Source organism: Talpa europaea, assembly GCF_964194135.1.
Source record: "Talpa europaea genome assembly, chromosome: 2".
Taxonomy (NCBI): Eukaryota; Metazoa; Chordata; class Mammalia; order Eulipotyphla; family Talpidae; genus Talpa; species Talpa europaea.
The window spans coordinates 95991316-96015644 of NC_140068.1; the positions used below are offsets into that span (position 1 = coordinate 95991316).

At 55.4% G+C, this 24329-nt stretch overlaps 2 protein-coding genes across 3 annotated transcripts; one reads left to right on the top strand and one right to left on the bottom strand.

Annotated features, from left to right (window-relative positions):
- Positions 1 to 421: 421 nt before the first annotated feature.
- SPDEF (SAM pointed domain containing ETS transcription factor) lies at positions 422 to 7852 on the top strand (the record flags this gene model as incomplete). 2 transcript variants are annotated; one of them, XM_084228000.1, is made up of 5 exons in its annotated part: positions 422 to 941; positions 3633 to 3830; positions 5244 to 5291; positions 5391 to 5537; positions 7674 to 7852. In XM_084228000.1, 5 exons carry the CDS (start codon positions 422 to 424, stop codon positions 7850 to 7852), a joined length of 1092 nt encoding a protein of 363 aa, XP_084084126.1. The 2 variants fall into 2 exon arrangements, with proteins under 2 accessions (XP_084084126.1, XP_084084127.1); XM_084228001.1 differs by lacking the exon at positions 5244 to 5291 and having other exon boundaries at positions 506 to 941.
- Positions 7853 to 13845: 5993 nt separating this feature from the next.
- Positions 13846 to 19280, bottom strand: PACSIN1 (protein kinase C and casein kinase substrate in neurons 1; the record flags this gene model as incomplete). Its single annotated transcript, XM_084256715.1, has 9 exons — positions 13846 to 13955; positions 14258 to 14445; positions 15085 to 15212; positions 15310 to 15430; positions 15838 to 16013; positions 16110 to 16265; positions 16731 to 16966; positions 18102 to 18258; positions 19218 to 19280. The coding sequence occupies 9 exons, from the start codon at positions 19278 to 19280 to the stop codon at positions 13846 to 13848; spliced, it is 1335 nt and encodes a 444-aa protein (XP_084112841.1).
- Positions 19281 to 24329: the final 5049 nt, after the last annotated feature.

The following is a 24329-nucleotide window of genomic DNA, read 5'->3' on the forward strand; positions in this document are numbered from 1 at the left end:
GTTAGCTCTCAGAAGGAACTTGCTCCACAGACCAGTGCACTGGGGTCCGGGTACGGGTCAGGCAGGGACAGAGGCTGGACACTAAAGGCTTCTTGTCCTGGCCTCAATGGGCTCATCTACCAAATGGAACTAATCAGACTTTCCATCGTGAGGCCTGCATGAGGTTAGGGACCTCAGAAGTTTGTCTTAAGCTCGCTGTCTTGGTAAGGACTCACTGCTCCCCGCCGCCAACCTGGTTCCTGGGGCAGAGAGGGAGCTGTTTTCAGTCCCACCCCCTCTCCCACCACTGTCTTTCCCAACCAGAAGGCTTGTCTGCACAGCCCTGTCCTAGCTACCCAGTGACCCAGAAGCCCCAACCCTGTCCCAGGCCCAGCCACTTCCCACGGGGCCCCTCATCCCTGTAACCAGCTTAGCGGCCCCCATGGGGACGGGGAAGCTGCCAGAACCTGACTCTCCTTCCTTTTTCATTTCTGTAGACACAGCCACCAACCCGAGCAGCAGCGGCATGGGCAGCGCCAGCCCGGGCCTGAGCAGCGTGCCCCCCAGCCGCCTCCTGCTGCCCCCCGACGCTGTGTTGCGGACAGGCCTGGAAAAGGTGGCAGGGGGCTCGGTGGGGCCCGAGAGACAGGACTGGAGCCCCAGCCCTCCCGCCACACCCGAGCAGGGCCTCTCTGCCTTTTACCTCTCCTACTTCGACATGCTGTATCCCGAGGACAACGGCTGGGCCGCCAAGGGCCCCGGGGCCAGCACTCGGGAGGAGCCGCCTGACGAGCCTGAGCAGTGCCCAGTCATCGACAGCCAAGCCCCAGGGGGCAGCCTGGACTTGGCGCCGCCAGGGCTGAGCCTGGAGGAGCACTCGCTGGAGCAGGTGCAGTCCATGGTGGTGGGCGAGGTGCTCAAGGACATCGAGACCGCCTGCAAGCTGCTCAACATCACTGCAGGTCAGTCCCCACAGTCTCCCGGAGGGCATAGGCAGCACTGGGGGGCCAGGGGCCAGAGGGGCACTGCCTGCTGCACTCTGGCCACCCCTGGCCCCACACCAGGTAGCCCCAGGGATGCTGAAGCTTCTGCACATCTGCTTAACCCCAAACATACAGCAGCTGTGAGCCTGGCCTGGGAGGTGCCAGATTTCTCTGTGCCCAGACGCCCAGCCCAATGCCCCACTGGGAAGGTGCAGGATGGAACAGACTTGAGCTCTACATCTGGTCCACCCTCGGACTCATGTCCACGCTCTCCTGCTTCACTGTGCTCCAGCCACACCTGCCTCTTGGCTGCTCCCTCAACATTCACACCTTCACACCTGCTGGTTGTTCCACCTAGTACACTGCTCCCCCAAATATGCCTTACCCCTCACCTCCTGTGAGTCCCGACTCAGATCACCCCCTCCATGAGGCTTCCTGATCACTGACCAGGGGAAGTGAATTGACTGCCCATATTCCCACTTCTTTGTCCGACCTGTTTTCTTTCTCTAGTGGCACTTTGTGCTGTCAGGTGAGCTGCATGTTTTATCTCTTTTTTTTTTTTAAGATTTATTTATTTATGCATACAAGAGCTGGGGTACAGGCCAGAGATGAGGGGCGGGGGTGAGAGGATTCATCAGAGACAGAGTGGGGAGCAGAACAGGCAGACTGACTGAAATACACTGCTGAGGGGAACAGCGGGCGAGACAGGAGAGGTGTGCTGTGCCATGTGGGTTGCTCCCTGGCTGGTCGGGGATCCAACTCGTGCTACAGAGGCTGCGGATTGCTTCACAGGGTGGTGCTTAACCCCTTGCACCACCAGGGAGGCCCTGCATGTTTTATCTTGTTCACTGTCCGTCTCTCCTACTGGAATGTACACACCCCGAGGAAGAGGATTTTCACTTGTTTTGCTCACTGCTACACCCCCAGTTTCTAGGATAGCAACTTGCACATAATAGATGCTCGAAAAAACGGAACTTCTTTTTTTAAAAGATTTATTTATTTATTTATGCATACAAGAACTGGGGTACAGGCCAGAGGTGTGGGGGTTGAGAGGATTCACCAGAGACAGAGTGGGAAGCAGAACCAGCAGACTGACTGAAATACACTGCTAAGGGGAGCAGCGGGTGAGACAGGAGAGGTCTGCTGCTCCATGTGGGTAGCTCCCTGGCCGGTGATTGAACTTGTGCTGCAGAGGCTGCAGACAGCTTCACAGGTTGCGTCTCAACCCCTTGTGCCACCAGGGAGGCCCCAAAACCAGAACTTCTTAATATGCCTGGCCCTGTACGAGCACAGGGAAATTGAGTAGAGAAGACAGCCCAATAGCCCCTTCATTCATGAAGCTGGAATTACAGGAGGGAAGCAGGTCATGAATACAGAGATAAGTGTGTCACTGGTCCCGTGGTGACAAGGGCTCTGATAAAGAGGGGTGCTCAGGGGGCTGGGCACACATGTGTCTGCCAGGGCAGGGAAAATGAAGCTATGGAGCTGATGTGGTGGGCCCAGGGGCTGCTGGCTCTCCCGCCCCGTCGCTCATCATTTCTCCAGCTTTAAGCAAGCCTGACCCAGGTCCTTGGTCTTTGGACCTTGGCATTTGAACAGGCTGCTCTCTGTGCTGCTTGCACCCAGGGGAGAGTCTTCATGCAGCCCTCAGGCCCACTCCCCCTCAAGTGATCTGGTTTGGGTTCCTGCCGCCTGATAGTCCCCGCTTGTGTCCCCCTTGAGTCAGCTCCAGGCCCATGCCTAGTCCCTTCAAGTGCGCACACCGGTCCTCCCACCCCCGGGAGCGTCTCTCACAGTGCCACCACTCCCACAGCAGGCTGGGACGGGCCTGCCCTCTGAACAATGGGGACAGAAACAAATTGCTTTGACCCTGGGGAGGAAAATGGGTTTCTGAAGTGAGGGCAGCCCAGCCTGCAGGTCACCCAGTTGGGGCACCAGCTTAGACCACAGTGTTCACTTGCAGGCCCCATTGTGACCGTGTCCAACAACCTGACCCCCACCTGTGTGCCCCGCCAGTACACAGCCCCGGGCACACCTGTGACCTGGCCAGGAACTCCCTTTCTGGCCTCTGATGCCACCCTGGGCCCTACCATTCACTCCTTTAAGCCCCTGGGGAAATGAGCAGCTAGCTCAGGGCGCCCAGCCCAAGCCCAGCCCTTTGGACGGGGGATGGAAATCCACACCTCAGTTTCCTCATCTGTCAAGTGTGGTCAGGGTGGGGTTGTACAACTGATTCCTGGTTGGGTTTTTCTTTAGTTCCGTGAGGGCTTAGAGGAGGGAGGGTGAAGCAAGACTCCATCTGGGAGAGAAACTCAGTTGTTTCTAGTTTAATGTCACTGTCACCTCCAAAGCGGGGCCTTCCCGAAGGATCCTTTGGAGGGGTTGTTAGGATCTGGGAAACGACTAAAAGCTGGAATGAGGTAGGGGATACAGAGGCCCTAGACTACTCTTCCCTGACTGAAGTGTGTTTTGGGGGCTCAGACTTCTCTCTCACCCCCATTCCCCTTCTCCTTGGGTGACCCCCTCTGCAGAGTCCCTCCAGGCCCTGTCTGGCCCCACCCCCAGAGTCCGTGGTCCCAGGCCACAAGCTCAAGAGCAACCCATCAGAGCGGGTCACGTTCAGGGCAGTGCCCCGGAGCAGCCAGGAGCTGATGAGTGTCTTTTGCACAGACCCCGTGGACTGGAGCCCTGGCAACGTGCAGAAGTGGCTTCTGTGGACAGAGCACCAGTACCGGCTGCCCCCGGTGGGCAAGGCCTTCCAGGAGCTGGGGGGCAAGGAGCTGTGTGCCATGTCGGAGGAGCAGTTCCGCCAGCGCTCGCCCCTGGGCGGGGACGTGCTGCACGCCCACCTGGACATCTGGAAATCAGGTGGGACCTGGCGGGGGTGGGACCGGCCCCTCTTGGACTCCAGGCCAGGGACACTGAGGAGGGTGGTTTAGGTAGGATGCCAGTCGGGAGCTTCCTGTCTTCTGGGAAGGCCCCAGGCTCTCTGTCTGGGCTCTGTTCTGAATCCCAGCCCCAACCGCAGCTGCCTGCTTGGGTCCTGGGCGAACTCAGCAGCCCTGCCCCACTCCCCACCCTGGCCAAGCTCTGCTCACAGAACTTCGGACAGAGCACATGGGAAGTGAGAAGGTGGAACTTAAACTGTGACGCCTGGGGATGTCAGAGCTGATGGGATGATGAAATCCATTTAAAATCCTCTTTGTTTAGTGTTGTTTTTCATTAAAGAAGTAAGGAGCTAATAAGTGTGCACAATTGATGAAAAGAGCATAGTGCAAAATACAACACCATGGGAAGTTAGTCTCCATCCCACCCCCAACCCCTCTAACCCCCTTCCCCAGAGGCTGTCACCAGTTTCTAGGGTGACTTGCTGGGGGTGCCCTAGGGGTACCCTTGCTAGGGTACCTTGCCTGTGCATATACAAGCAAATGTATTTGTCGTTTTACCTTCTTTGGACATAAATAGTATGAGTACCCCACTATTCTGCACTAACAGTGTATCTGGGGCCTTGTTCCCCATCAGTGTCTATGTGGATGCCACCCCTTAATGTTTAAATGGTCTCAATCTCATTGGGCATCCACTGTGCCCTGCACAGAGCCGTGTGCTTTGGAGGACCCCATGCTTGCTCAGTAAGGGCACAGGACCCATGGGGTGAATAAGGGCACAGGACACACGGTATGGCCCAGTCCATGACCAATGTCCTGCCCCGACCCAGTGGCTGGCAAGGGCAGGGGTCAGTGCCAGTCTGAGAACCGCATGGTGACGTGGGCAGAAGCTGGCTGCCTCCGCCATCTCCCATCCTCCCTGGGTCCGCAGGAGGGAAAGACAGAGAGGGGCCAGCTGGAGGGCAGGAGGGGTGGAAGGGCTTGCGAACTTGGCAACTGGAGGGCAGGGAGCCTTTTATTATGATGGGCACCGAGCAAGGCGCTATGCAGACTTCCTCGCCCTGGAACCTTGCACACTCTGTGAGGGGATGTCCTGGCTCATTCCATAGGGGAGGAGAGAGAGGCAGGGCATGGCTCGACTTCCGGTCTCCTCACCTGAGCAACATGGAGCTGTGTGTAGGATCTCTGAGGCCCTCCCAGTTCTGAATCCTCAAATTCCTCCCAGGAAAAGGCTTTTTAAAAACAAAATTGTCTTCTCTGACTGGAGGGAAGGAGGGAACCACCAGGGAAACCCCCAGCCACAGAGGGGCTTCTCCATCCCCAAAGTCCCACCCAAACTCCCTCCTCTGCCCTGCGTGTCTCCTGGGTCCCCAAACCTCTTCTCCTTGCCCCGCAGCGGCCTGGATGAAAGAGAGGACTTCCCCTGGGGAGATTCACTATTGCGGTGAGTACAGGCAGGGCAGGGAGGGGCCTGGGCTGGGTGGGGGGTGGCTGCCCAAAGGCAGGGGCTCCCCACTCACTGCCACCCTCCCTGGCTGCCCAGCCTCCACCAACGAGGAGAGCTGGACCGACAGCGAGGTGGACTCATCCTGCTCCGGGCAGCCCATCCACCTGTGGCAGTTCCTCAAGGAGCTGCTGCTCAAGCCCCACAGCTACGGCCGCTTCATCCGGTGGCTCAACAAGGAGAAGGGTGAGCAGGGCGCCCTGTGGGGGCACATGGGGCCGGGGTAGCGAGAACACGGGCCTGAGGTTACCTGCCTGGCACAGGGAGGGGCGGGGCTGGGCAGGGTGGTGGAGATACCCCTGCACCTTGGATTCATGTCTGAATGCCAGATGTGCCACTGTCGTCGGACCAGCCCCTGGGCCGGGTACGACAAGTGTCCAGGTCTGTCCCCTGGCCAGGCCCTGTCCGGCTTCAGATCCCCAACGCTGCACAATCCTGAGATACGGTGGGGACTTCAAACTGCCAAGAACGGGACACAGTGTCTGTTCCCAAAACAGTATAACTTCACAGGGGGCATGGGTGGTGTCCAAGGAAAAATACAGTGTCCACGTGAGCCACCATTTCATGTCCATTAAAGATGTTCCGGTGGGGGACAGACAGTGAACATGGGGGCCTGGTTGGCCATGCCACGTAGCCTAGGTGTGTGCTGGGCTCGTCCGCCAGGTCTGCATGATCACGTTCAAGCTGTAATGTTGACAAGGAGAAAATCGCCTGGCGATACATTTCTCAGAACTTCACTGGCATTAAGTCCTATGTGACTGTCATCTTAGATTTTCAAGTAGCCACTTTAAAAACATTTTCTAAACAGGTGAATTTAATTTTAATAATACTTTTATATAACCCGATGTTCTAATTTATTATCATAGAAAATCACTAATAAAATATTATCTAAATTGCCTGTAGAACATTAAAAATTACATAAAATTGAATATTAAAATATTGATATAGACATTATTAATAAAATACTTAATATTAAGTCTTCAAAATTTGGTGTGGATTTCACATCTCAGTTGAGACTTGCCACATTTCAAAAGCTCAATGTCACACGTGGCTAGTTGCAGCTTCATTGGACATGGGTGTGTGTGTATTTTGAAAAAGGCCCAGAGCCAAGACCTAGACTCTAGGCCCCCTCAGGTCATTAGTACCTGCGGGTGCCTGGACCTCAGTCTTCTTATCTGTAAAATGGACTAGGTCCACTCATCTACCAAACCTTTACTGATACCTCCTGGTTGCTCAGCCAACATTTACAAAGAATTAGTGTCCTGAAGGTGTGAAAAAGGATTCAGCTGCACCCTGTCCTCAGGGGGCCTGTAGTCTTATAGGAGAAACAGTGAAATAGAGAAACAGGTGCAAAGCATAGTGGGGCCATGCAGGCAACTGTGCCTATAAGCCAGGAGGACTTCACAGTGGAGGTGACTCTGGGTTTGAGTGTAGAGCACCAGAAGGGGTTGGGGGATTGTAGAGGAAAATTATTGTGCAAGGTATGATGACCCTGTGTATTTATTTGAGACAGAGAGTGAGCCAGTCCTCTGGGCAGATGGTCCAATAATAGAGTCCTAGGGAAGGGAGGTCAGCAAGGGTAGGATGGTCTGGGAAGGCTTCCTGGAGGGGTATGCTATCCTGTGCCCTGCCAGGGGGGTTAGAATGAGAACTAGAGATACTAACAGTGTAATAACTCATTCCAAGGGGCACTTCCTTCCGGCTCTGCTCTGAGCGCTTTTTCGGTGGTCTCTTACAGATGGGGGCAATGGAGGCTATATAGACAGATTCTGTGGTAGGAAATGGCAAAGCTAGGATTCATACCCGGACTGACCTGGCTCCAAATCCTCTTTCCACCACCTCCTATTCATTAATCCTGCCAGAAAGGGCTATGTGGCCTGAGGTGACAGAATGGCAAAGAAGCATTTCAGGCTTGGGGATGCAAGGGCGAAGGTAGTGAGGAGGAGGGGCAGGAGGTGATCTTGCCAAATGAGCCATGGGCACAGCCCAGGGTCCCACAGCATTTCTATGTAGGATGCACAAATCCCAGAGTAGGAGCAGAGGCTGGCATGGCTAGGACCTCAGGATGCCAAATAACCCACTGACACACACCAGTGACCCTACCTGCACTAACTTCCACTCGCTGGGCCCTGTGGCACATGCTTTGCACACGTTTCTTTAACCACAACATGGGGTGGGCATTATGCCCCTACAGCCTCACCGGAGCCGGCACTAGTTTCCTGCCTTGGCTTTCCGAGGGACTGACCTTTGATCTACATCTCTCTCCCTCCTGCCACCCCCATGGGATCGCTGGCTCTCTCTGGGCCCTCCTGCTCCCCCCAGGCATCTTCAAAATTGAGGACTCCGCCCAGGTGGCCCGACTGTGGGGCATCCGCAAGAACCGTCCAGCCATGAACTACGACAAGCTGAGCCGCTCCATTCGCCAGTATTACAAGAAGGGCATCATCCGGAAGCCAGACATCTCCCAGCGCCTCGTCTACCAGTTCGTGCATCCCATCTGAGCTGCGGCCGCGGGTCCCAGGCCTGGAACTCACCCTCGCCAGACCTCCCACTTGCCTGCTCTTGCCTCCACCAGGCCCTGGGCTGGCGGACAGGCCAATCCTCTGGAATAGGCATCCAAGGTCAGGGAGAGGGCCGCCCCCACTCCCAGGGGTACAAATGAACTCGCTGGGGCCCAGGGAGTGCTTCCTCCTCAGGCTTGACTGCTCATGTGCCAGGTCCTGGAGGCTGGAGGAAGCCAGGGCTGTCCTCAGTGTTCACTGCTCCCCAGAGAAGGCCTTCCCTTCACCCAGCTTCTGACCCCAGATTTCCAAGAGCAGAGCCGACAGAATGGCAGTGACTTGACCCAAGGCTTCTTGGTCCAGTGCTTGATGCCACCCATTCTGTACCATACCTGGCATGGTGTTGCACCATGAGTTGGAGAAAAGGGTACCCCAAGGAATGGGTAATAAAGATCTTAGAGACCTGATACGGCCCCAGTCTGTGCAGTGAGTGAGTGGCACAGGTCAGGGATCATCAATGCTCAAAATGGTTATGGTCACAGGGGCCTGGGGTGGTCAAGGGAGGCTTCCTGGGGGAGGTGGCATTGAGCTACACCTAAAAGGAAAGAGTTCATTGATTGGTAGAAGCTTATAGGAGAGAGAGAATGAGTACTCAAGGCCAAGAAGGGACTAGAACAGTCACCCCATCTCCTGACACCCAAGTGTGGGCTGAAAGGAGGGGGAGGTGAGCTGTGGCTGAAGAGGATCTACACATAATCCTGGAGAAAAGGGATGTGTCCTCCTCTTGTTCTGCTGTGGATGGGGCTTTCTTCTTGGGGTGGGTCAGGAGCCGAACCTCCTGTGCAGACTCCTTAGGACCTTTGTCTCTGCTTGGACAATCCAGGGGCTTCTGGGACTGGGCAGCAGCGGGGGTTCGGTGGAAGGAGGGAACTTCAGTCCCCTTTATGGGATGCTGACTCTGCAACAAATATGGTGGAAGAGTGGTTGGCTCTCTTGGTTTTTCTCTCCTGAAGAGCAAGGTCGTAGACCTCAACAGTGCCCTCTGCGAAGCTGTGAGCCCTGTGAGTGGGGTGTGAGGGGTGCGAGCCCATGAAGGGGAAAGGGTAGGGGCTATAGTGAGTGTATTTCCGGAGAAGTAGGGCCCCAGCTTCCTCATGCTTCCCTCACATCTATTCACTCAACTCATGAATCCTGAGGACTATTACTAGATGCTTCTACTCCTTTTTGCCATGTGCCTTCCCAATGCAAGTTCCAGAGAAGTCACTCCCTCATTTTGCTGATGATTAAACTGAGGCCAGAGCAGTTAGGCAACTTGCTCACAGTCACACAGCCAACCAGGGGGACTGAGCCCACCAGGACATGTCTCTCGCTCCCTCCACAACTGGTCAGCACCCTTAGCCTCTGAGGACAGGCTTCCAGGAGACAAGATAGGGAGCCAGTGCCACCCAGGCCACCAAGGGTTAATTGCTGCCCTGTAGTCTGTCTTCTGCCCCCAGCAACTTTATTGTCTCCAGAATAAAGTTTACTCCTGGCAGTGAGCAAATAGCACTTTGGCATCTGTCAGCTGGGACTGGACCAGGACCGGGGAGAGGGGGAGGAGACCTGCCCCAGGCCTGTGCCTCCCTGGGCCCCTGCTGTCTGCCCACTCCCCCGGAGGGGGGAGACTGGGACCTGGGCCAGAACCCACTGGGCTTTGCTAAACTGGTTTGTCTCCACCCAACCGCCCTGCCCCCAACTGAGTCCCTAGAGCCACCTGCTTATGTCTCTGCTGGGACTGGGCCTGAAGAGGCCTGGATCTCAGGCAGAGGCTGGGAGGGAGGAAAGGGAAGGGAATTAGGGATGAGGAGTAGGAGCTGGAGCTGCTCCAGGAAGGGGGAGGTTTGGGGTTCAGGTGGGGCAGCTCCCCAGTGTGTGCTCTGCCACGAGGCACACGTCCCTTGGCGGGCACACCCATCCAGTGACACCTGTGTGCTGGCAGCAACCCTCCGATTCTCCTTCCTCCTCTGTGCACCTGCTGGGCAGAGCCCTTCCGCTAGGCTTTCCCTGACGCTGTTCTCAGGACCCGACCTCCAAGGCTCCCCATAACTGCATAGAGCAGCCTGGTAAATTAGACAAGGCAAACTTTTGTCTGTGTTTGGCTAAACCCTGGGGCTTCGTTTAGAGATGGGGGGTGGGTGGGTAGGGATTAAGGGAAATGAGGTAGAGAATAGATTTAACCCCCTTCTCAATCTATTCTCCCTGCCCTGAGCTTGCCCCGAGGCTGGAAACTGTGGCGAAGAGGGACTGTAGTGTGCTTTAGTATGTTTGAATTAAGGGCTTATGTCAGGGCCAAAGGATCCTCAGAGAAACAATTAACCAGACTGGGGGGACTGGGGCCTAGGGTGGGGACACCGTGAAACTGATGGCAAGTCTAGGACTGGACCTGGAGTGTCTGACCTGCCCTAGAAGAGACCAGCTGGGGGTGGGGGTGAGTGGGAGGGGGCAAGTCTGGAGCAGGAGCTTGGCGGGCAAACGAGACCTGGGGCAGGACCTGGTATGGCAGAACAGAGAACCCAGAGCCCCAGTTCTGCCCCAGCCCCTGAGAACACCTCCTGGAGGAACTCTCACAGGGGTCCCAACAGAAATGCTGTCAGAGGTCAGGCAGGACACAGGTCTGGCCTGCTGTCAGCCATAGGGAGCCTGGGACTGTGGACAACCAAGGTCCACAGGCCTCAGCAGTCACTTTTAGAATCTTGCTTTAAAAACTGAAACCTAGGGGCCTCCCCGGTGGTGCAGCAGGTTGAGAGCAGTGCTGTGAAGCTGTCCACAGCCTCTGCAGCATGGGTTTGATTCCCGGCCAGCCAGGGAGCTACCCACATGGTGCAGCAGACCTCTCCTGTCTCACCTGCTGCTCCCCTCAGCAGTGTATTTCGTAAGTCTACCTGTTCTGGTTCTGCTCCCCACACTCTCTCTGGTGAATCCTCTCACCCTCCCGCACCCCTGGCCTGTACCCCAGTTCTTGTATAAAAATAAATCTTTAAAAAAAAATTAAAACTGAAACCTATTTGAGGGTCAAATTTTACCCTGGAACTGTGAGTTTGGGATCCTGGAAGCCCCAGCTCTCTGCGTCAGTGCTGATCACCAGGTACCTGGAACCCTAAAGGCCTCAGGAGCCTGGGTGTCCAGTGTAACCTTCCATGTACAGATACGCGTGCAGGTACTGGCCCACCTCCCCGGCAGTCAGCCCAACCCCAGATTGGCTCTCGGAGGGTTCGAAAGACAACGCGAGACTCAAGATGACAACATGCAGCCAGGTTGACACAGTTCTGGATTTTATCCACAGTCATACAATCACAACTTATATATATATATATTTTTGTATTTATATACCTTTAAATTACACAATCATGTACAAAACAGGTGCATTGCTGAGACCACAGCACTTCTCGGAGTTTCACAAGTGTCGGACTAATGGAGTCAGGAAGCCGAGGGCGGCGGATGGCGGGTGGGGGCAGCCCGGGCTCCCCGCAGAACCGGGCTGCCAGACGACGGTGGTTAACTGGGGACAACACACTTCACTCGCCGAGCCCGCAGGGCGGCCCGTGCAGCATCGAGGGTGCGGGCGGGGGCTACAGGCAGCGGTGGGCACGGCGGTGGGCACGGTGAGGGGTGCGGCTCCCACACTCTTGTGTTGCGTGCCTGACACCAGCACTGACGGGGTGGGGGGCTGGCTCCAGGGGATTTCTAGGTGGGAGGCCCTACCGCCCCGAGGTCCTGAGGCGCCTGGAGACCAAGAGTGGTCCCAAAGGGGCCACAGAGGTGGCTGCTCAGAAGGAATGGAGTTTCGAGTCTCTGCCCCACAGTGGGCAGCTGGAATTCAGAGGGGGACAGGCCTGGGGTCCAGCCGGGCCACAGCCCCTCCCTAGGTGCTGAGAAGCCGCTGGCACAGAGAGGGGGAGCCCAGGCCCCAAGGTGCAGCTGTGTGGGCTTCCTATCTTCCAAGGGCACGTGGTGAGGGGCAGAGGCCCCCAACCCCAACTCCTAACTGGGGGAGAGGCTGAAGAAGCTTTTGTTGGAGTTGGAAGGGTTGAGGGCTTGGGAAATCTTGCTTCAGACTCTGAGGGGCCTAGGACATATCTCTGGCTGCAGCAGAGGCCCAGAGAGTAGATAGTGACGAGAAGGGGAGTGATAGGGAGATTCTGCCTATCTGTGGGATGCCATTATTCCCACCCTCCCAACTCCCCTGGCCCAGCTCAGGCCTGCACCAGAATCTTCCAGGATCTTCTGTGCCCACATGAACAGGGTCAGGACCTTGGGGTTGGTGTCTAAGATCATTTATCATGGGCTGTTGGGAGAAGAAGCAGGGAGTAAAGGTGTTCTGGGGGGTGATGGAGGGGCAGGGCTATCAAGCTGTCTTGAGCTGGAGGCCCAGTGATGTGGGGAGAAGGAGGGGCCTGCAGTTGCCAGGCTTCCAAGTGGCATCAGCTGTGAGCAAGTGGCCTCCAGTGCTGTGGGAGGACTCAGGGCCTCACCTGAGAGGTCCCTAAGAGGCTTCTCCTCCAGTCATAACCCCACCTCTTGGGGTCTTATCGTGCCCTGATCTGCTTCCCAGCACCCCTCCCATGTGAGAGGCTGGCACCTGATAATCCAGCACCACTTTCTTCCACCAACCAGAGGAGACATTTCTGCTCTGGACTCGCTTTTCCCTCTGCCCACCCCCAAAAGTCCTTTAACTGAGACACAGGCTTGAGGAAGTAGAAGGGCTGCCAGCGGTAATGGGAGTTTGGGAGGGGGGGTGTTGCTCCAGGGCTAGGGGTGGGGACAAGGAGGAAAGCCCACCCCTGTCCAGCTCCTGAAGGACAGGGCTCCTCCCTCCATTTCAGCCAAACCCATGCCACCCCCACTGGCTGCAGGCTGTCCCCTGAGAGTCTCAGGATGGAGGTGTATCATTCCCCCCACACCTCCTCTCCCCAGGAGAGAGGGATAGGAGACCCTTGCAGGCACAAGGCTTGGTCTCAGGGAGGCTGATGCGGAGCCCAGTAATTCTGCGGTTGCAGATAGACATAGAGGGAGGAAGGGAGAGGGGCGGGTGGCCAAGATGCCCTCCTCCCCAGGAAACGGGAGAGGGCTGCTACTGTTGCTGGCTTTGCCCTGGGCTTTGGGGTCCCCCCTGCCTGAGGACTTCTAAGAGAAGGTGGGGGTCTCTGTAATTTACTGAGGAGAGTGGCTCCAGGGGAAGAGTCTGACGTTCTGCAGGTTGTGGAAATGGGCCCAGCAGGACGCTGGTCTCTCAGCTGAGCCTAGCATTGCTCTCCCTCGCTCACCCTTCTCTACCCTGACACTGTCACCAATCCCACTTCACCCCTCTTCATGTCTGATGGAGTCTAGGGACCCCTGGAAATCCCTGTGGGAGAAGAGGGCCACCATTCCCCCTTTAGCCCTGAGGGGTGGGGCGAGGAGATAACCGTGATCCCCAAGGCAAAGTGGAAGACTAAAGAGTGGGAAATCCCCCCTTCTCTGGTCTGGAAGCCAGGCCTTTGAGAGTAGGGTGGTGGTGGAAGGGGAAAAGGTGGGGTGGGGAGGGGATGGAGGTCAGAAAACCAGGCCCGCAGAAGAAGGGACACTGGCAGCCTGTGGTGAAGGGGGGCTGGGGTAAACTGGGGAGTGAGGCAGAGTAGAAGGGTCCAGGAGACATCCCTCAGGGCTCAGGAGACTCTGGTGGGATCTAAAGAGCAGATTTTGTGAAGTCTCTCTTGGACTGAGTCCTAAACCCCTCGCCTACCCTGGGGTCATCACCCGAAGTCCCACCGCCCTGGCCTCCAGGAGGCCCTGCTAATGCTCTGTCTCTTCGTATTTTTTGATTTGTTCTGTTTTGACTTTTAAAAAAATAAAAGCTTGATCGGAAAATATGTCTGGAACTCTATGGCGAGGGCAGGGGGTCAAGAGGTCAAGACGGGAAAGGTGGGGAGGCGCTGGGAAGGAGTGAGGGGTAGTGTGTTGGGGGGACGGGGCAGCTAGATGGCCTCCACGTAGTTGGCGGGATAGAGGCCCAGCTGCCCGCTGTCCAGCCGCCCGCGGCACCAACCCTGCTCGTCCTCCTCACCCAGCTTGGTGAGCTCATCTCCTAGGAAGGGGACACGGAGAAAAGGTGGTCGCCAGGGTCACGGAGAGGCCTGCAACCCCATTCCCACATGCTAGGCAAGCCTTCCAATACCGTCTTGTTAGGCCGACTTCAAACGCTGACTCCTGAGGTCAGGCCAGCCACACCCGGACACCCATGCAGTCCCTGGCCACACAGTTGATGTGGGTCTCACCTCCCCGCCCCCTAGTTTCACCTGTTCTTGGCCATGCCCACGCACCTGGCCCTGCCCCCTGCCCTCTGGCCCCGCCCTGCCAGCCCCGCCCTGCCAGCCCAGCCCACCATACCAGCCTTGAAGCTGAGCTCGTCCTGCTCCTGGCCGTCATAGTCATAGAGTGCCCGCACACGCACTCCCTTGGCGTCGTCCTCGAAGGGGTTGGAACCCCCATTGGCCTCATTGCCCCCAAATGGGTTCCCACTCTCGTCATCTGACCACTCGGTGGCATAAGTCTGGCCCCGATCATAGCTGCTGACACTGAGAAGAGGAGAGAGGCCCCAGGCGCCAGGCCCCAGCAAAAATTACTTCTTGCCTTGTCCCTAGGGTGGCCCTGGCTGCAAGTTCTACCCAGGGGGCAAGTGAAATTCCTCCTGGGCCAGAGGTTGCTCATGTAAGAGGAAACAGAGTCAGTGACTCTCACGGACAGCTCTTAGGCAGACAGGAGGCAGGACCATGAGCACTCTCTAGTCCTTGAGTGTGTGTGTGTTGGGGAGGGGTGGTTCTGAAGGGGTCCCCAGGGTACATCTGAGCCCTTATCTGAGGGGGCAGTAAAACCTGGTGATTAAGAGTGAGGATTCTGGAGGCAGACTCCTGGGCTCTGAGGCTTACTAACTAGCTGTGTGGCCTTGGGCAAGTGACTTAACCTCTGTAGGTTTCAGTGTCTCCATTTATAAAGTTGGGAATATTTATACTTCTCACATGTTAGGAGGCTTGAATGAGTCAATATATGGAAAACTTAGAACTAGTGCCTAGCAGTTAATAGTAGTCATTGGGGAAGGATTAGCTACCACTATACCTGCTGTGATTAAGATGATTTCTTGCTTTCTGAGGTAAAATTCAATTGTCCTAGTGTGGGATCCCTTTTGGCCCCCAGGAAGCTCCACAGGGAGCACTCACCTGCCACGGTCCCCAGCCTGTGATGTGGACTCCGCCACCCCAGTGGCGTTGGTCAGTGACACCCCCTCTGCCTTCTTGGGCTGTTTCTCCTTCTTGGCGGCGGTGTGAGGGAGGTCTGGGTTCCACTCCTGAGGGAGCCGAGGGAATAGTCGGGCTGGAGGGTTGCACCCTGCAGCCCCTTCCAGCCTTTTTCGAGTCCCCTTCTCCATTCCCTACACATCCTACCTCAAACTGGGGCCAGTTCATGGGCATGCCAGGGCCACTGGTGCTTCGGAACCATCTGAGGTCATCCTGGGCGTCGGCCCCGCGGATGGCTTGCTCCAACTCTCGGTACACGTGAACATAGCTGTGCACAGGGGAGATGAGAGGTGGGAGGCTAGATGCACTATGGCCTTTTACATCCTCAGTGAGGGCCAGTGCCCATTCAGGAGACCAGGCATGGCCCCCAGCCAAGCATCAAGTGGGCTTCCCAAGGAGCCATCTCCTGTAGGCAGCTCCAGGCACTCCCAGTGCCCATCGCTTCTCCAGCCCCATCTGGTCACTCATACATCCACCCGCGGAGGTTTCCCCAGTACCCAGGACAAGTGCCAGCTTGCACCCAGGCACCCACTGTATCTGAAACCTCTTCCTCTTGGCCCGGCATCCCTGCAGCCCTGCCCTTCGAGTCACTATAATTAGGGACAGGATGTCCTGCACCCCAGTTCCACTCTCTGCAGGCTGTGCCCATGTCCCCCTACTGCCACACCCAGATACCTGCTGTTCTCCGCTAGGTTGAGGTGACGTTTGATGTCCAGCAGCACCTCCTTGAGGAAGACCAGCCGCTTTTCTTCAAATTGCTGGCACTGTTCAAACACCTGCTCCATGCCCTCCATGTACTGGGGAGTGGTCTTGCCCACATCATCCAGCACCTTCTCATACTTCTCCTGCGTCTATATGGAGCACCAAGGCAAAGGAAGGTGAGAGCTGGGCCTGCGGGCCCAGCCACCACCCCCTCCAAGGGGCCCTCACAGGCCTGCCCCGTGGACCTTCTGCACATCTTGCTTGCACTTGTCCACTTTGTCCTGCAGCTTCTTCTGCTGCTCCGGTGTGACGGACTGCTCTGTCTTGCTGTTCATCTCCCGTGTCACGGCCAGCTTCTCCTCTTTGCAGGCCAGATGGTAGGCCTTCTTGGCTGCCTCTAGCTGTGGGGGAGGGGCAGGGCTCCTACTTGTGAGCAGGAGCAAATGTGGTCACACAGCAACCCTCCCACCTACGCACTCCACGGGGACCAGGGAGCACACAGCCTTGCAAGGCAGAAGGGATGTGTAGCCTTGCTCCAGGTCTTTGGGATAATGCAGTCTCCTGCATGGCACTGCCCGCTGCCCTTTCAGACATGCTCCAGTGGGGCAGTGCAGTGCCCACCCCATCTGTGGATCCAGAGCACAATTTGCTCTCCTCCTGCTACTGCTGGTATCATTCCTGAGGACCGCAACCTTTTTTGCCCATGCATCTCTACCATAGGGTACTGCCTGCCCCATCTATGGGTATTTTTTCCTGGAAGGCAGTGCCCTCCCCTGTGGGCACAATCCCAGAAGGCCCCCAATCCATCTGTAGACACCCTCCCTCTGACCAGACTGCCCCTCTGGGCTTAGCCGCCCACCAGGCACCTCTTTCATCTTCTTGGCCCAGGGTTTCTGGGCCTTGCGGAAGCCATCTTCAGCCTCCTTGGTCTCCTTGAAGCCGCCCATGATCTGCTTGTGATAAGCGTCCTTCTGCCAGTTCTTGACCTTCTCCAGGTCCTCGTTCAGCAAGCTGTTCTTCACCTCCTGGTGCAGTTCGCTCACCTTGTCTGCCTCCGTCATTATGGCACCCCAGGCACGCTCTAGGCTGCCATACTGTGGTCCTAAAGAAAAGGTCATGGGGATCACAAGGCCCTCGTCACCCCCTGCCCACAGAGCCCCCTCATGTTTCCTTTCTCTGAGGCTTTCCTCTTACTTCCCGTGACAGCAGAAATATCCCCCTCTGTTCCCCCTACAGTTTTATCCATCCTCCAGGGCCCAAATATAGCTACCTCCTCCGGGAAGCCTTCCCTGACTCCTCTACCCTCACACACACGGAGGCCTGTCGCTCTCCCTGAGTTCTTACAGCATCTGCTTCTATGCCCACGCCTGTCTCCATAGTCAGGTTGTGAGCCATTTTGCGGGCAGCCTGGACTCTAAGCTTTCATAAGCCCAGCACAGTACCAGGCATATAATGGGAGTGCCAGGAAACTGACTGAATGTAAAACTCAAGAATCAATTGATGACAGATGCCAGGAGGCCACCAGGACCAGACATTCCAGTCATGTCACTTGGGCATGAAATGGACATCAACTCTCTGCCAGGTACTCTGCTGGATAATAGCAGCCCAGACCCTGCTCTGGGGTTTAGATTTGAGTAGCAAAGAAAAACATTCACTAGTACATATAAACTCCAACTTGAAACTGTTCTAGATTAAAGGAATAGACAGGACAACTAAATGCAATATGTTTCGGGGCTGGATCCTGGACCAGCACAATCGCTATAGTAAAATTTATATATAGGTTATATTAAATATCCTGAATTTGAACTATCAAATCATAATTTATAAGCAAATGTTCTTAGGAGACACATGAAGAATTTAAGGTGAAAGATCATGTTTCCAACTTAAATGGTTCAAAAAATAAGCATATAAATAGAAAGGGAATGAGAATATAAATGTGGTAAAATGTTAATCACTGGTGCGCCTCAGAAAAATGCATATAGGCTTTCTCTGTACTATTCTTGCAACTTTTCTCTACATTTAAATTATTTTAAATAAAAGGTGGGCTTCTTTAAATCAAATCTAAAATAGTGATGCAATGTAAAGTTGAACAAGGACAAGGAGGCCTGGCATGGTCTGGAAGAAGGAGCGTGCAGGTGTGGGGACAGCATCTGCAAAGGTCCTGTGGCTGTAGGGTACAGATCTAGACAGCGAAGTTAGGACCTGGGGTGTGTGCAGGGGCTGGACATGGGGGGCACCTTTCTCGATGAGCTGGCGCCAGCGCTTGGCCCAGTCGGTGAGCTGCTGCGCGTACGCCTTCTCGATCTTGGCGCGCTCCTGCACGCAGTTCATCAGGTCGTTGCACAGACGGTGGCCGTCATCGATGCGCTTCACCGTCCGCTTGTAGTTCCCCACCTGGCGGCCAAGCAGCAAGCAGTACTCCCGCGCGCTCCCCGCCTCCCCGCCACCCTGCCCGCCCTGCTCGCCGCTTCCTGCAGGGGGCGCCCGCACGCCCATCCCGGGTCCTCCCGGTTCCCACCTTCTCCCACCCTTCCAGACCGCGTCGCTGCCCCTCCTCCCTGGTAACACCTTGGGGGATCCGGATTGTCTCACAATCGTAGGCCCCAGCGCTCTGCATCTCACCCCACTGTCCCTATGTTCCCTCACCCCACTATCTCATTTAACACATAATTTTCTCCTTGCCACAAAATGCAGGATTTTTATGATTTGGACTTGGGCTAAAATGAATTATTCATTTTGTTCTTGCGAACTACATTTATTATTTTTATGTAGAGTCATATAAGCGTTGAGTTGAGCTGCAGCTTCTTGACATAATATTATGTTTTGTAGACATCTCATTAAACACTTATTAATTTTGGTTTGGCAGTTTTCGTTTTGGGTTTCGGGAGCCAATAGAGAAAAATATTTTCTGGCTCTCAAGTATTTTGGGCGGCTCCTCAAATGTTAGCTTCTAGTCTTGTCTCCATTTCTACGCTGCCATGGGGTTCCCGGAAATCACTCTACTTCCCTGTGACCATTGCCGCACCCCTTGCACACTACATAGGGTTGGGTGGGAAAGGCTGTGTGAGCTGTAAAGTGCTGCACCCGTCTGTGTGAATGCCAGGAAGTTGAGCCAGGACTCCCAGAGCAGAGGATTAGAAGGGAATGATATGCCAAAGGACCTCACCAAGGGCAGGGGGTTCCAGCTCAGTGTAGCCACTCCATGGCTACAGCAGCCCACTGGACATGGAAGGCTTTATTGAGGCCTGAGAGCCTGAGGATCAAGGCCTGAGGCCATAGGGTGGGTGGGTGGCTAGATCTCCAAGCAGTCAGACTGTCTGGTCCCCAGAATCTGAAGAATATCAAAGTCTCACCTCCCAAAAGCTGTCAGTGGTCTCCTCCGTAGCCAGCGAGGCTTCATCGTAGGAGCCAGACATGGTGCGGCCGTGGAGGGGTGGAGAGATGTGGGGTAGTGGTCAACAGGCTGGGCTGCTCATGCGCTGGGTGGGTAGGAGAGAGATCCCTGGAGGTGAGTAAAGTGGCCCCTCATGCCCCACTCCAGGCCTGGGGCTTCTACTCGCTGTGGGGACAAGGGCTCCAAAGTCATTGGGATGGGGACTTCCTGCCCAGGGATTGGCTCACCATCCCTATGGTAACCCCAAGATTGACCCTGATGCATCCCTCCTGTCCGCCTCCCCATCTCTTTTCCATAAGCCCTCTCCTTCCCCTCTCCCCCAAATCTGCCCCCCAGCTCCAGTGTGGCACCTCAGAAGCCCACCCAACCACATGCAGCATACTTTCTGTGCTCCTGGTCTCAAAGAGCTACAAGTTAGGGCCACACACTTGTGTATTTGCTTCATCTGTTGTTTGTTTCCTCGCACCTCAAAGCCAACAGCTGGGCTTGTCTTTTCACATGTCCGCGCCAGGCCGGGCACAATGTAGGGTCCAAAGAACCCTAGTTGGTTTCTCAACTCTGCCCCCCTCAGCACTGCCCACCCTGATCCAGACGGGTCTTTGCACCAGCCCAAAACACTCTCCCCAGCTCCCCCATCCCCAACACAGAGCCCCTTGCCTCAGCCCTTGGAAACCCCAACTTGGAGCCTGGACCCAAGCTCCCCGAGTCTGTGAACAGGGACCCTCTCACCTCTGACGCAGGCCAAGCATCTCTTTAGTTCTCTGAGCGGCTGGGCCCCTGTAACTGACTGCCCCGTGCCAACCTCCAAAGCCTCCATTAACGCTTACATGTCTCCTGAGTCCCAGACATGCAGCTTCCTGGACCACAGGTCAGATGCTGTGATCTGTGAGCACTGGGGTGGCCGTGTGTGCCCTGGATCTGTCGGCAGGCATCACAGCTTTCCAATCTAGGCCGGGTGCTGCCCGAGGGTGAGGGCGGGTGCTGCCCGAGTCCCATCCCCCACCCTGGCCTCACTGCCACCCCAGACAAGAGCGGCTCAGCAGTCAGAGACAGGACCCAGAGGGCCGGAGCCTGCTCTTCAACGGGGCAGGGATCAGGTCAGGCCTGACCCACAAGGAGCTACGAAGCTCAGACAGGGACATCCAGGGGACCCTCCCCGCCTCTGCACTACAGGGAACTATGGACCCTGACCAAGGAGGATGCGGGGGTAGGGGGGCAGCCTCTGTAGGATTCAGTCCACTCTGGGGTTCCAAGGGACCCCCACCCTTTACTAGCAGCTGTGCCTCCAGCTCAGGGCAGGCGGCACCAACACATGAGCATCCTTGGCCAAGGATAACCCTCCCATTCTCTGGGCTCAGTCTCCCCACCTGTCCAGGGGTTACTGCTCTTTTCCCAGTAACAACCCATCTTGCCTCCTTGCTCCTCTTAGGCACCCAGGTTTATTTTGCTCTATTCCTCCTAGGAAAACCTCAGACAAACTTTCCCACAAACTTAAGCACAGTGCAGGTGGGTGGGAAAGAAGGCGAATGGATTCACCTTTGCAAGAGGCAAAGAAATGAATCTGATTTTTCCCCTCTTCATTTTGGCACTTACAAAGCAGTACTCGCTTCATAAAGAACATTTGGAATTTAGATTTAGAGAAGTAAGAGGCAGGGATATTTAATGAAGGACTTCGGGCCAGCTCACGTTCTTAAGAACATGAAAGAACATGCTAGAAGCCTTGAAGTCATAGAAAACTCTGGTAGTGCGCTGGTGGTGGCTGCAGGAGCTGGGTGGAGGGACCTGCCCTCATGGGCACGAAGATGGAACTCATCCGGGGAATGGGGAATTGACTGGATCCAGCCTCGATGGGGACAACTTGGTGTCCTGTCTCTATTACAGAGGACGGGTCCTTCACCCAGAGGCACCACCCCTAGGCGTTCAGCTTCCAGCCAAATGGGTGAACGGATGATGCTCAATTTTATTTCCTGCAGCACTGCTTGTAAACGCAAAGGCTGGAGTCAACACAGATGCCCATGCACAGGGGACTGGTTAAGTCACAGAGCAGGCCTGCCAGGGAATGCTTTGGTCCTGAGCGGGACCCTCCCTGAGTCCTGTCACTCATGTAACACCAGCTACAGCGTGACTACGGGTGTTTGCATTTGTCCGGGGGGATACATAAGCAGAGAATATTTTTGGAACGTCAGTGTGGTGTTTGCCTGTGGAGAACTGGCAGGCTGGGGGCTGGGTGGGAGGGAGGTTTTCCATTGTCATTCCTTTTGTGTCTTTTAAATTGCATATTTTTATAAAACTCCAGCCTGTATTAGAAGAGAGCCAAGGGGGCTGGGGGCCAGGAGAGAGGGTGCACTCCACGCTAAGACCTGGCCTGTCAGGTGAAAAGGGAATGCAAGGCGGCAGAAAGGCCTGGGGAAGGCGGGACTTGCTGTGCTTCTGCCCTTGGTGTAGGCGGGTAATGGTTCTCCCAGGCTCACCGCTGAGGGAGCCTGAGTAGCAGGAACAGGCCTCACCGTGGCTTCCCTGTTTTGCCACCAAACTGCTCTGTGACCTTGGACAGGGCCTCATGAAGAAGGGAAGACAACAGACTCAAGAGTGCGATGAAATGATGACGTCCGGCCCACTGTGGCCTCAGGGTGGACCTGCCCAGAGGTGCTCAGGAAAACACGCAGGTGGGTGGAGGGGTGAGTCCCCAGCCCCGCGTGGCCAGACACACCATCCCACCCTGGCCTGCCTCCCACAAATCGGCCTTACACCCCCACCCCGGGAGCAGGTGGGAGGCTTAACTCTTAGCAAATGCCATGTCTTTCTTGAATGGCGGCCAGGAGCTGCATCTCTCAGCCAGGAAGCTGGTGTGGCCGGAATCAACCACTCCCTGGGCAAACCCCAGATGCTCTTTGCCTTCCTCAACCTGGCAAATGGGCACAATGCCCACCTGACTTGCCTCATGGTTGGTTGTGAAGCTACCGCAGCCCTGAGGCCTTCATCGTTAATGACATCAGCTGGCACTTAGGGAGTGCACCACACCAAGGCCTGTCCACATGTCTTCACTTGTCTGCAGCTCCCCACACTCCTAAGGCAGGTGCTATTATCACCCCACTTTGTAGACAAGACTCCTGAGACTGAGACGTGGCTGTGGAAGAGCACGTCAGTTGTCATTGAGGAGCTTCCCCCACTGCTGCCATAGTGGGGGTGACAGGCCCATTTCAGGGTGTGCCCTCTCTTCTGCCAGGGAAGGTGCCGCTCATGAGGTGGGTGTGGCCCCTGGCAGGCAGCATGGCCGGCTAGGGACTCTGGCTCCAGTCCTACCACTTATCAGCAAGGTATCAGCCAAGCCCCATCCCTGGGCTCTGGCTTTTCTGACATCATGAGAAACCAATACTTAAGCTTATTTTGAAGAGCAGATGATAAAAGGGTAGTATGCTGTTGTTGAAAAACACAGACTACCATGGAAATGTCATGCTTTAATGCTGGCCTTGACCTTTCTTTTAAGGAGGAGTCCTCCAGTGAAAGACATCCCTCCTGGGGTGCCAGGCTGATGGCAGTTGCCTCTAAATGGCCCCGCAGCACAGAGGCCTTGTTCATGCTCTCTCTACCCCGTTTCAAGAAGGAACAGAGAAAGGAAGAGCATGTGCCAGAGAGGGCAGGCCTGGTGCGGACTAAGTGCCGTGAGGATTCCTACATCATTTGTCACTAACAACCAGCAGTCTTGGTGTCAGCCAGCCTCTCTTTCTCCTTCCACCCCATCCCATTAACAGATCTGAGTTCCACTTTCAGCAACCCTGGCTCCAGTGCCCATCATCTCCTGCAGGAGACTCTTCACTGGCTTCCGGCCTCTGACCTTGTTTGTCTCTCCCCCACACCAGCCTGTTCTCCACACAGCAGCCAGAGGGAAACTGCTAAAAGCTAAGTGAGATCCCCTACTCAGAATCTTCTCACGACTCCCATTTCTTTCAAGCAAAGTTCCATTCCTTGCCAGGAGGCCCTGCATGACATGAGTTCTCAGCCACCCGTAAGCCTTCTGCCCTCACCTGCTACCACTCTTACTCTATTCCAGTTCCACTGACTTTCTTGCTGTTCTAACCCCAGGACCTTTGCACCTGCTAGGAATACCCATTCCCATTTCCAGGTCTGTTCAAATGTCTTGACCACCTTCCATTTAAACTTGCAACTCCTGGGCCTCCCCTGGTGGCACAGCGGTTGAGCGCTGGGCTGTGAAGCTGCCCACAGCCTCTGCAGTGCCAGATCAATCCCCAGCCACCAGCGAGGGTCCCACATGGCGCGACAGACCTTCCTGCCGTACCTGCTGCTCCCCTCAGCAGTGTATTTCGTCAGTCTGCCTGTTCTGTTCCCCGCTCTGGCTCTGGTGAATTCTCTTACCCTCCCATGCTTCTGACTGAACCCAGTGCTTGTATAAATAAATAAATAAATCTTTAAAAAAAATAAATAAACTTGCAACTCCTTCCCCCGCCCCAGAACCCCCTTCCTCCCTTAATCCACTTTGTTATTCTCCACAGCACTTGTCACCATCTGACAGGCTCTCAACACGGAAGTATTCATCATGTTTAGCGTCTTCCTCTCCCACTAGAATGTCAACTCTGTAAGGTCAGCGATTTTCTCCACTGTGTTCCCAACATCCAGAGCAGGGGCTGGCACATAGTGTGTGATACATTTTTGTTGAATGAAGGAATAAATATCAAGGACTTTTTGAACACTTATTCATTAGATAGCAAAAACACTTAATTTGTACCTCAGAGGCAAGCTCAATCATTGGCACACAGTGGGTGCTCAATAAATGCTGATAATAAAAGTGACATAACCAAGAGTCAGATCCAACAAAATGCGTTCCCAGAGTGCATTTGTTTCCAGGGCCCCGCTTCTCCTAGCATCCCCTGCCTCTCCTCTTGGCCAACACTCTGGGTCTACTTCCAGGGCTTCCTCCTCCTGATCCCTGATGACATTTCTGCTTTCAGGATGGTGCCTCCTCCTACCACACACAAGCAATGTCAGGCTGGTACATCAGAGTGGTCCATCACTCCTCTCTACTCTTCCATTATAGCAACGACAATCATTTGTG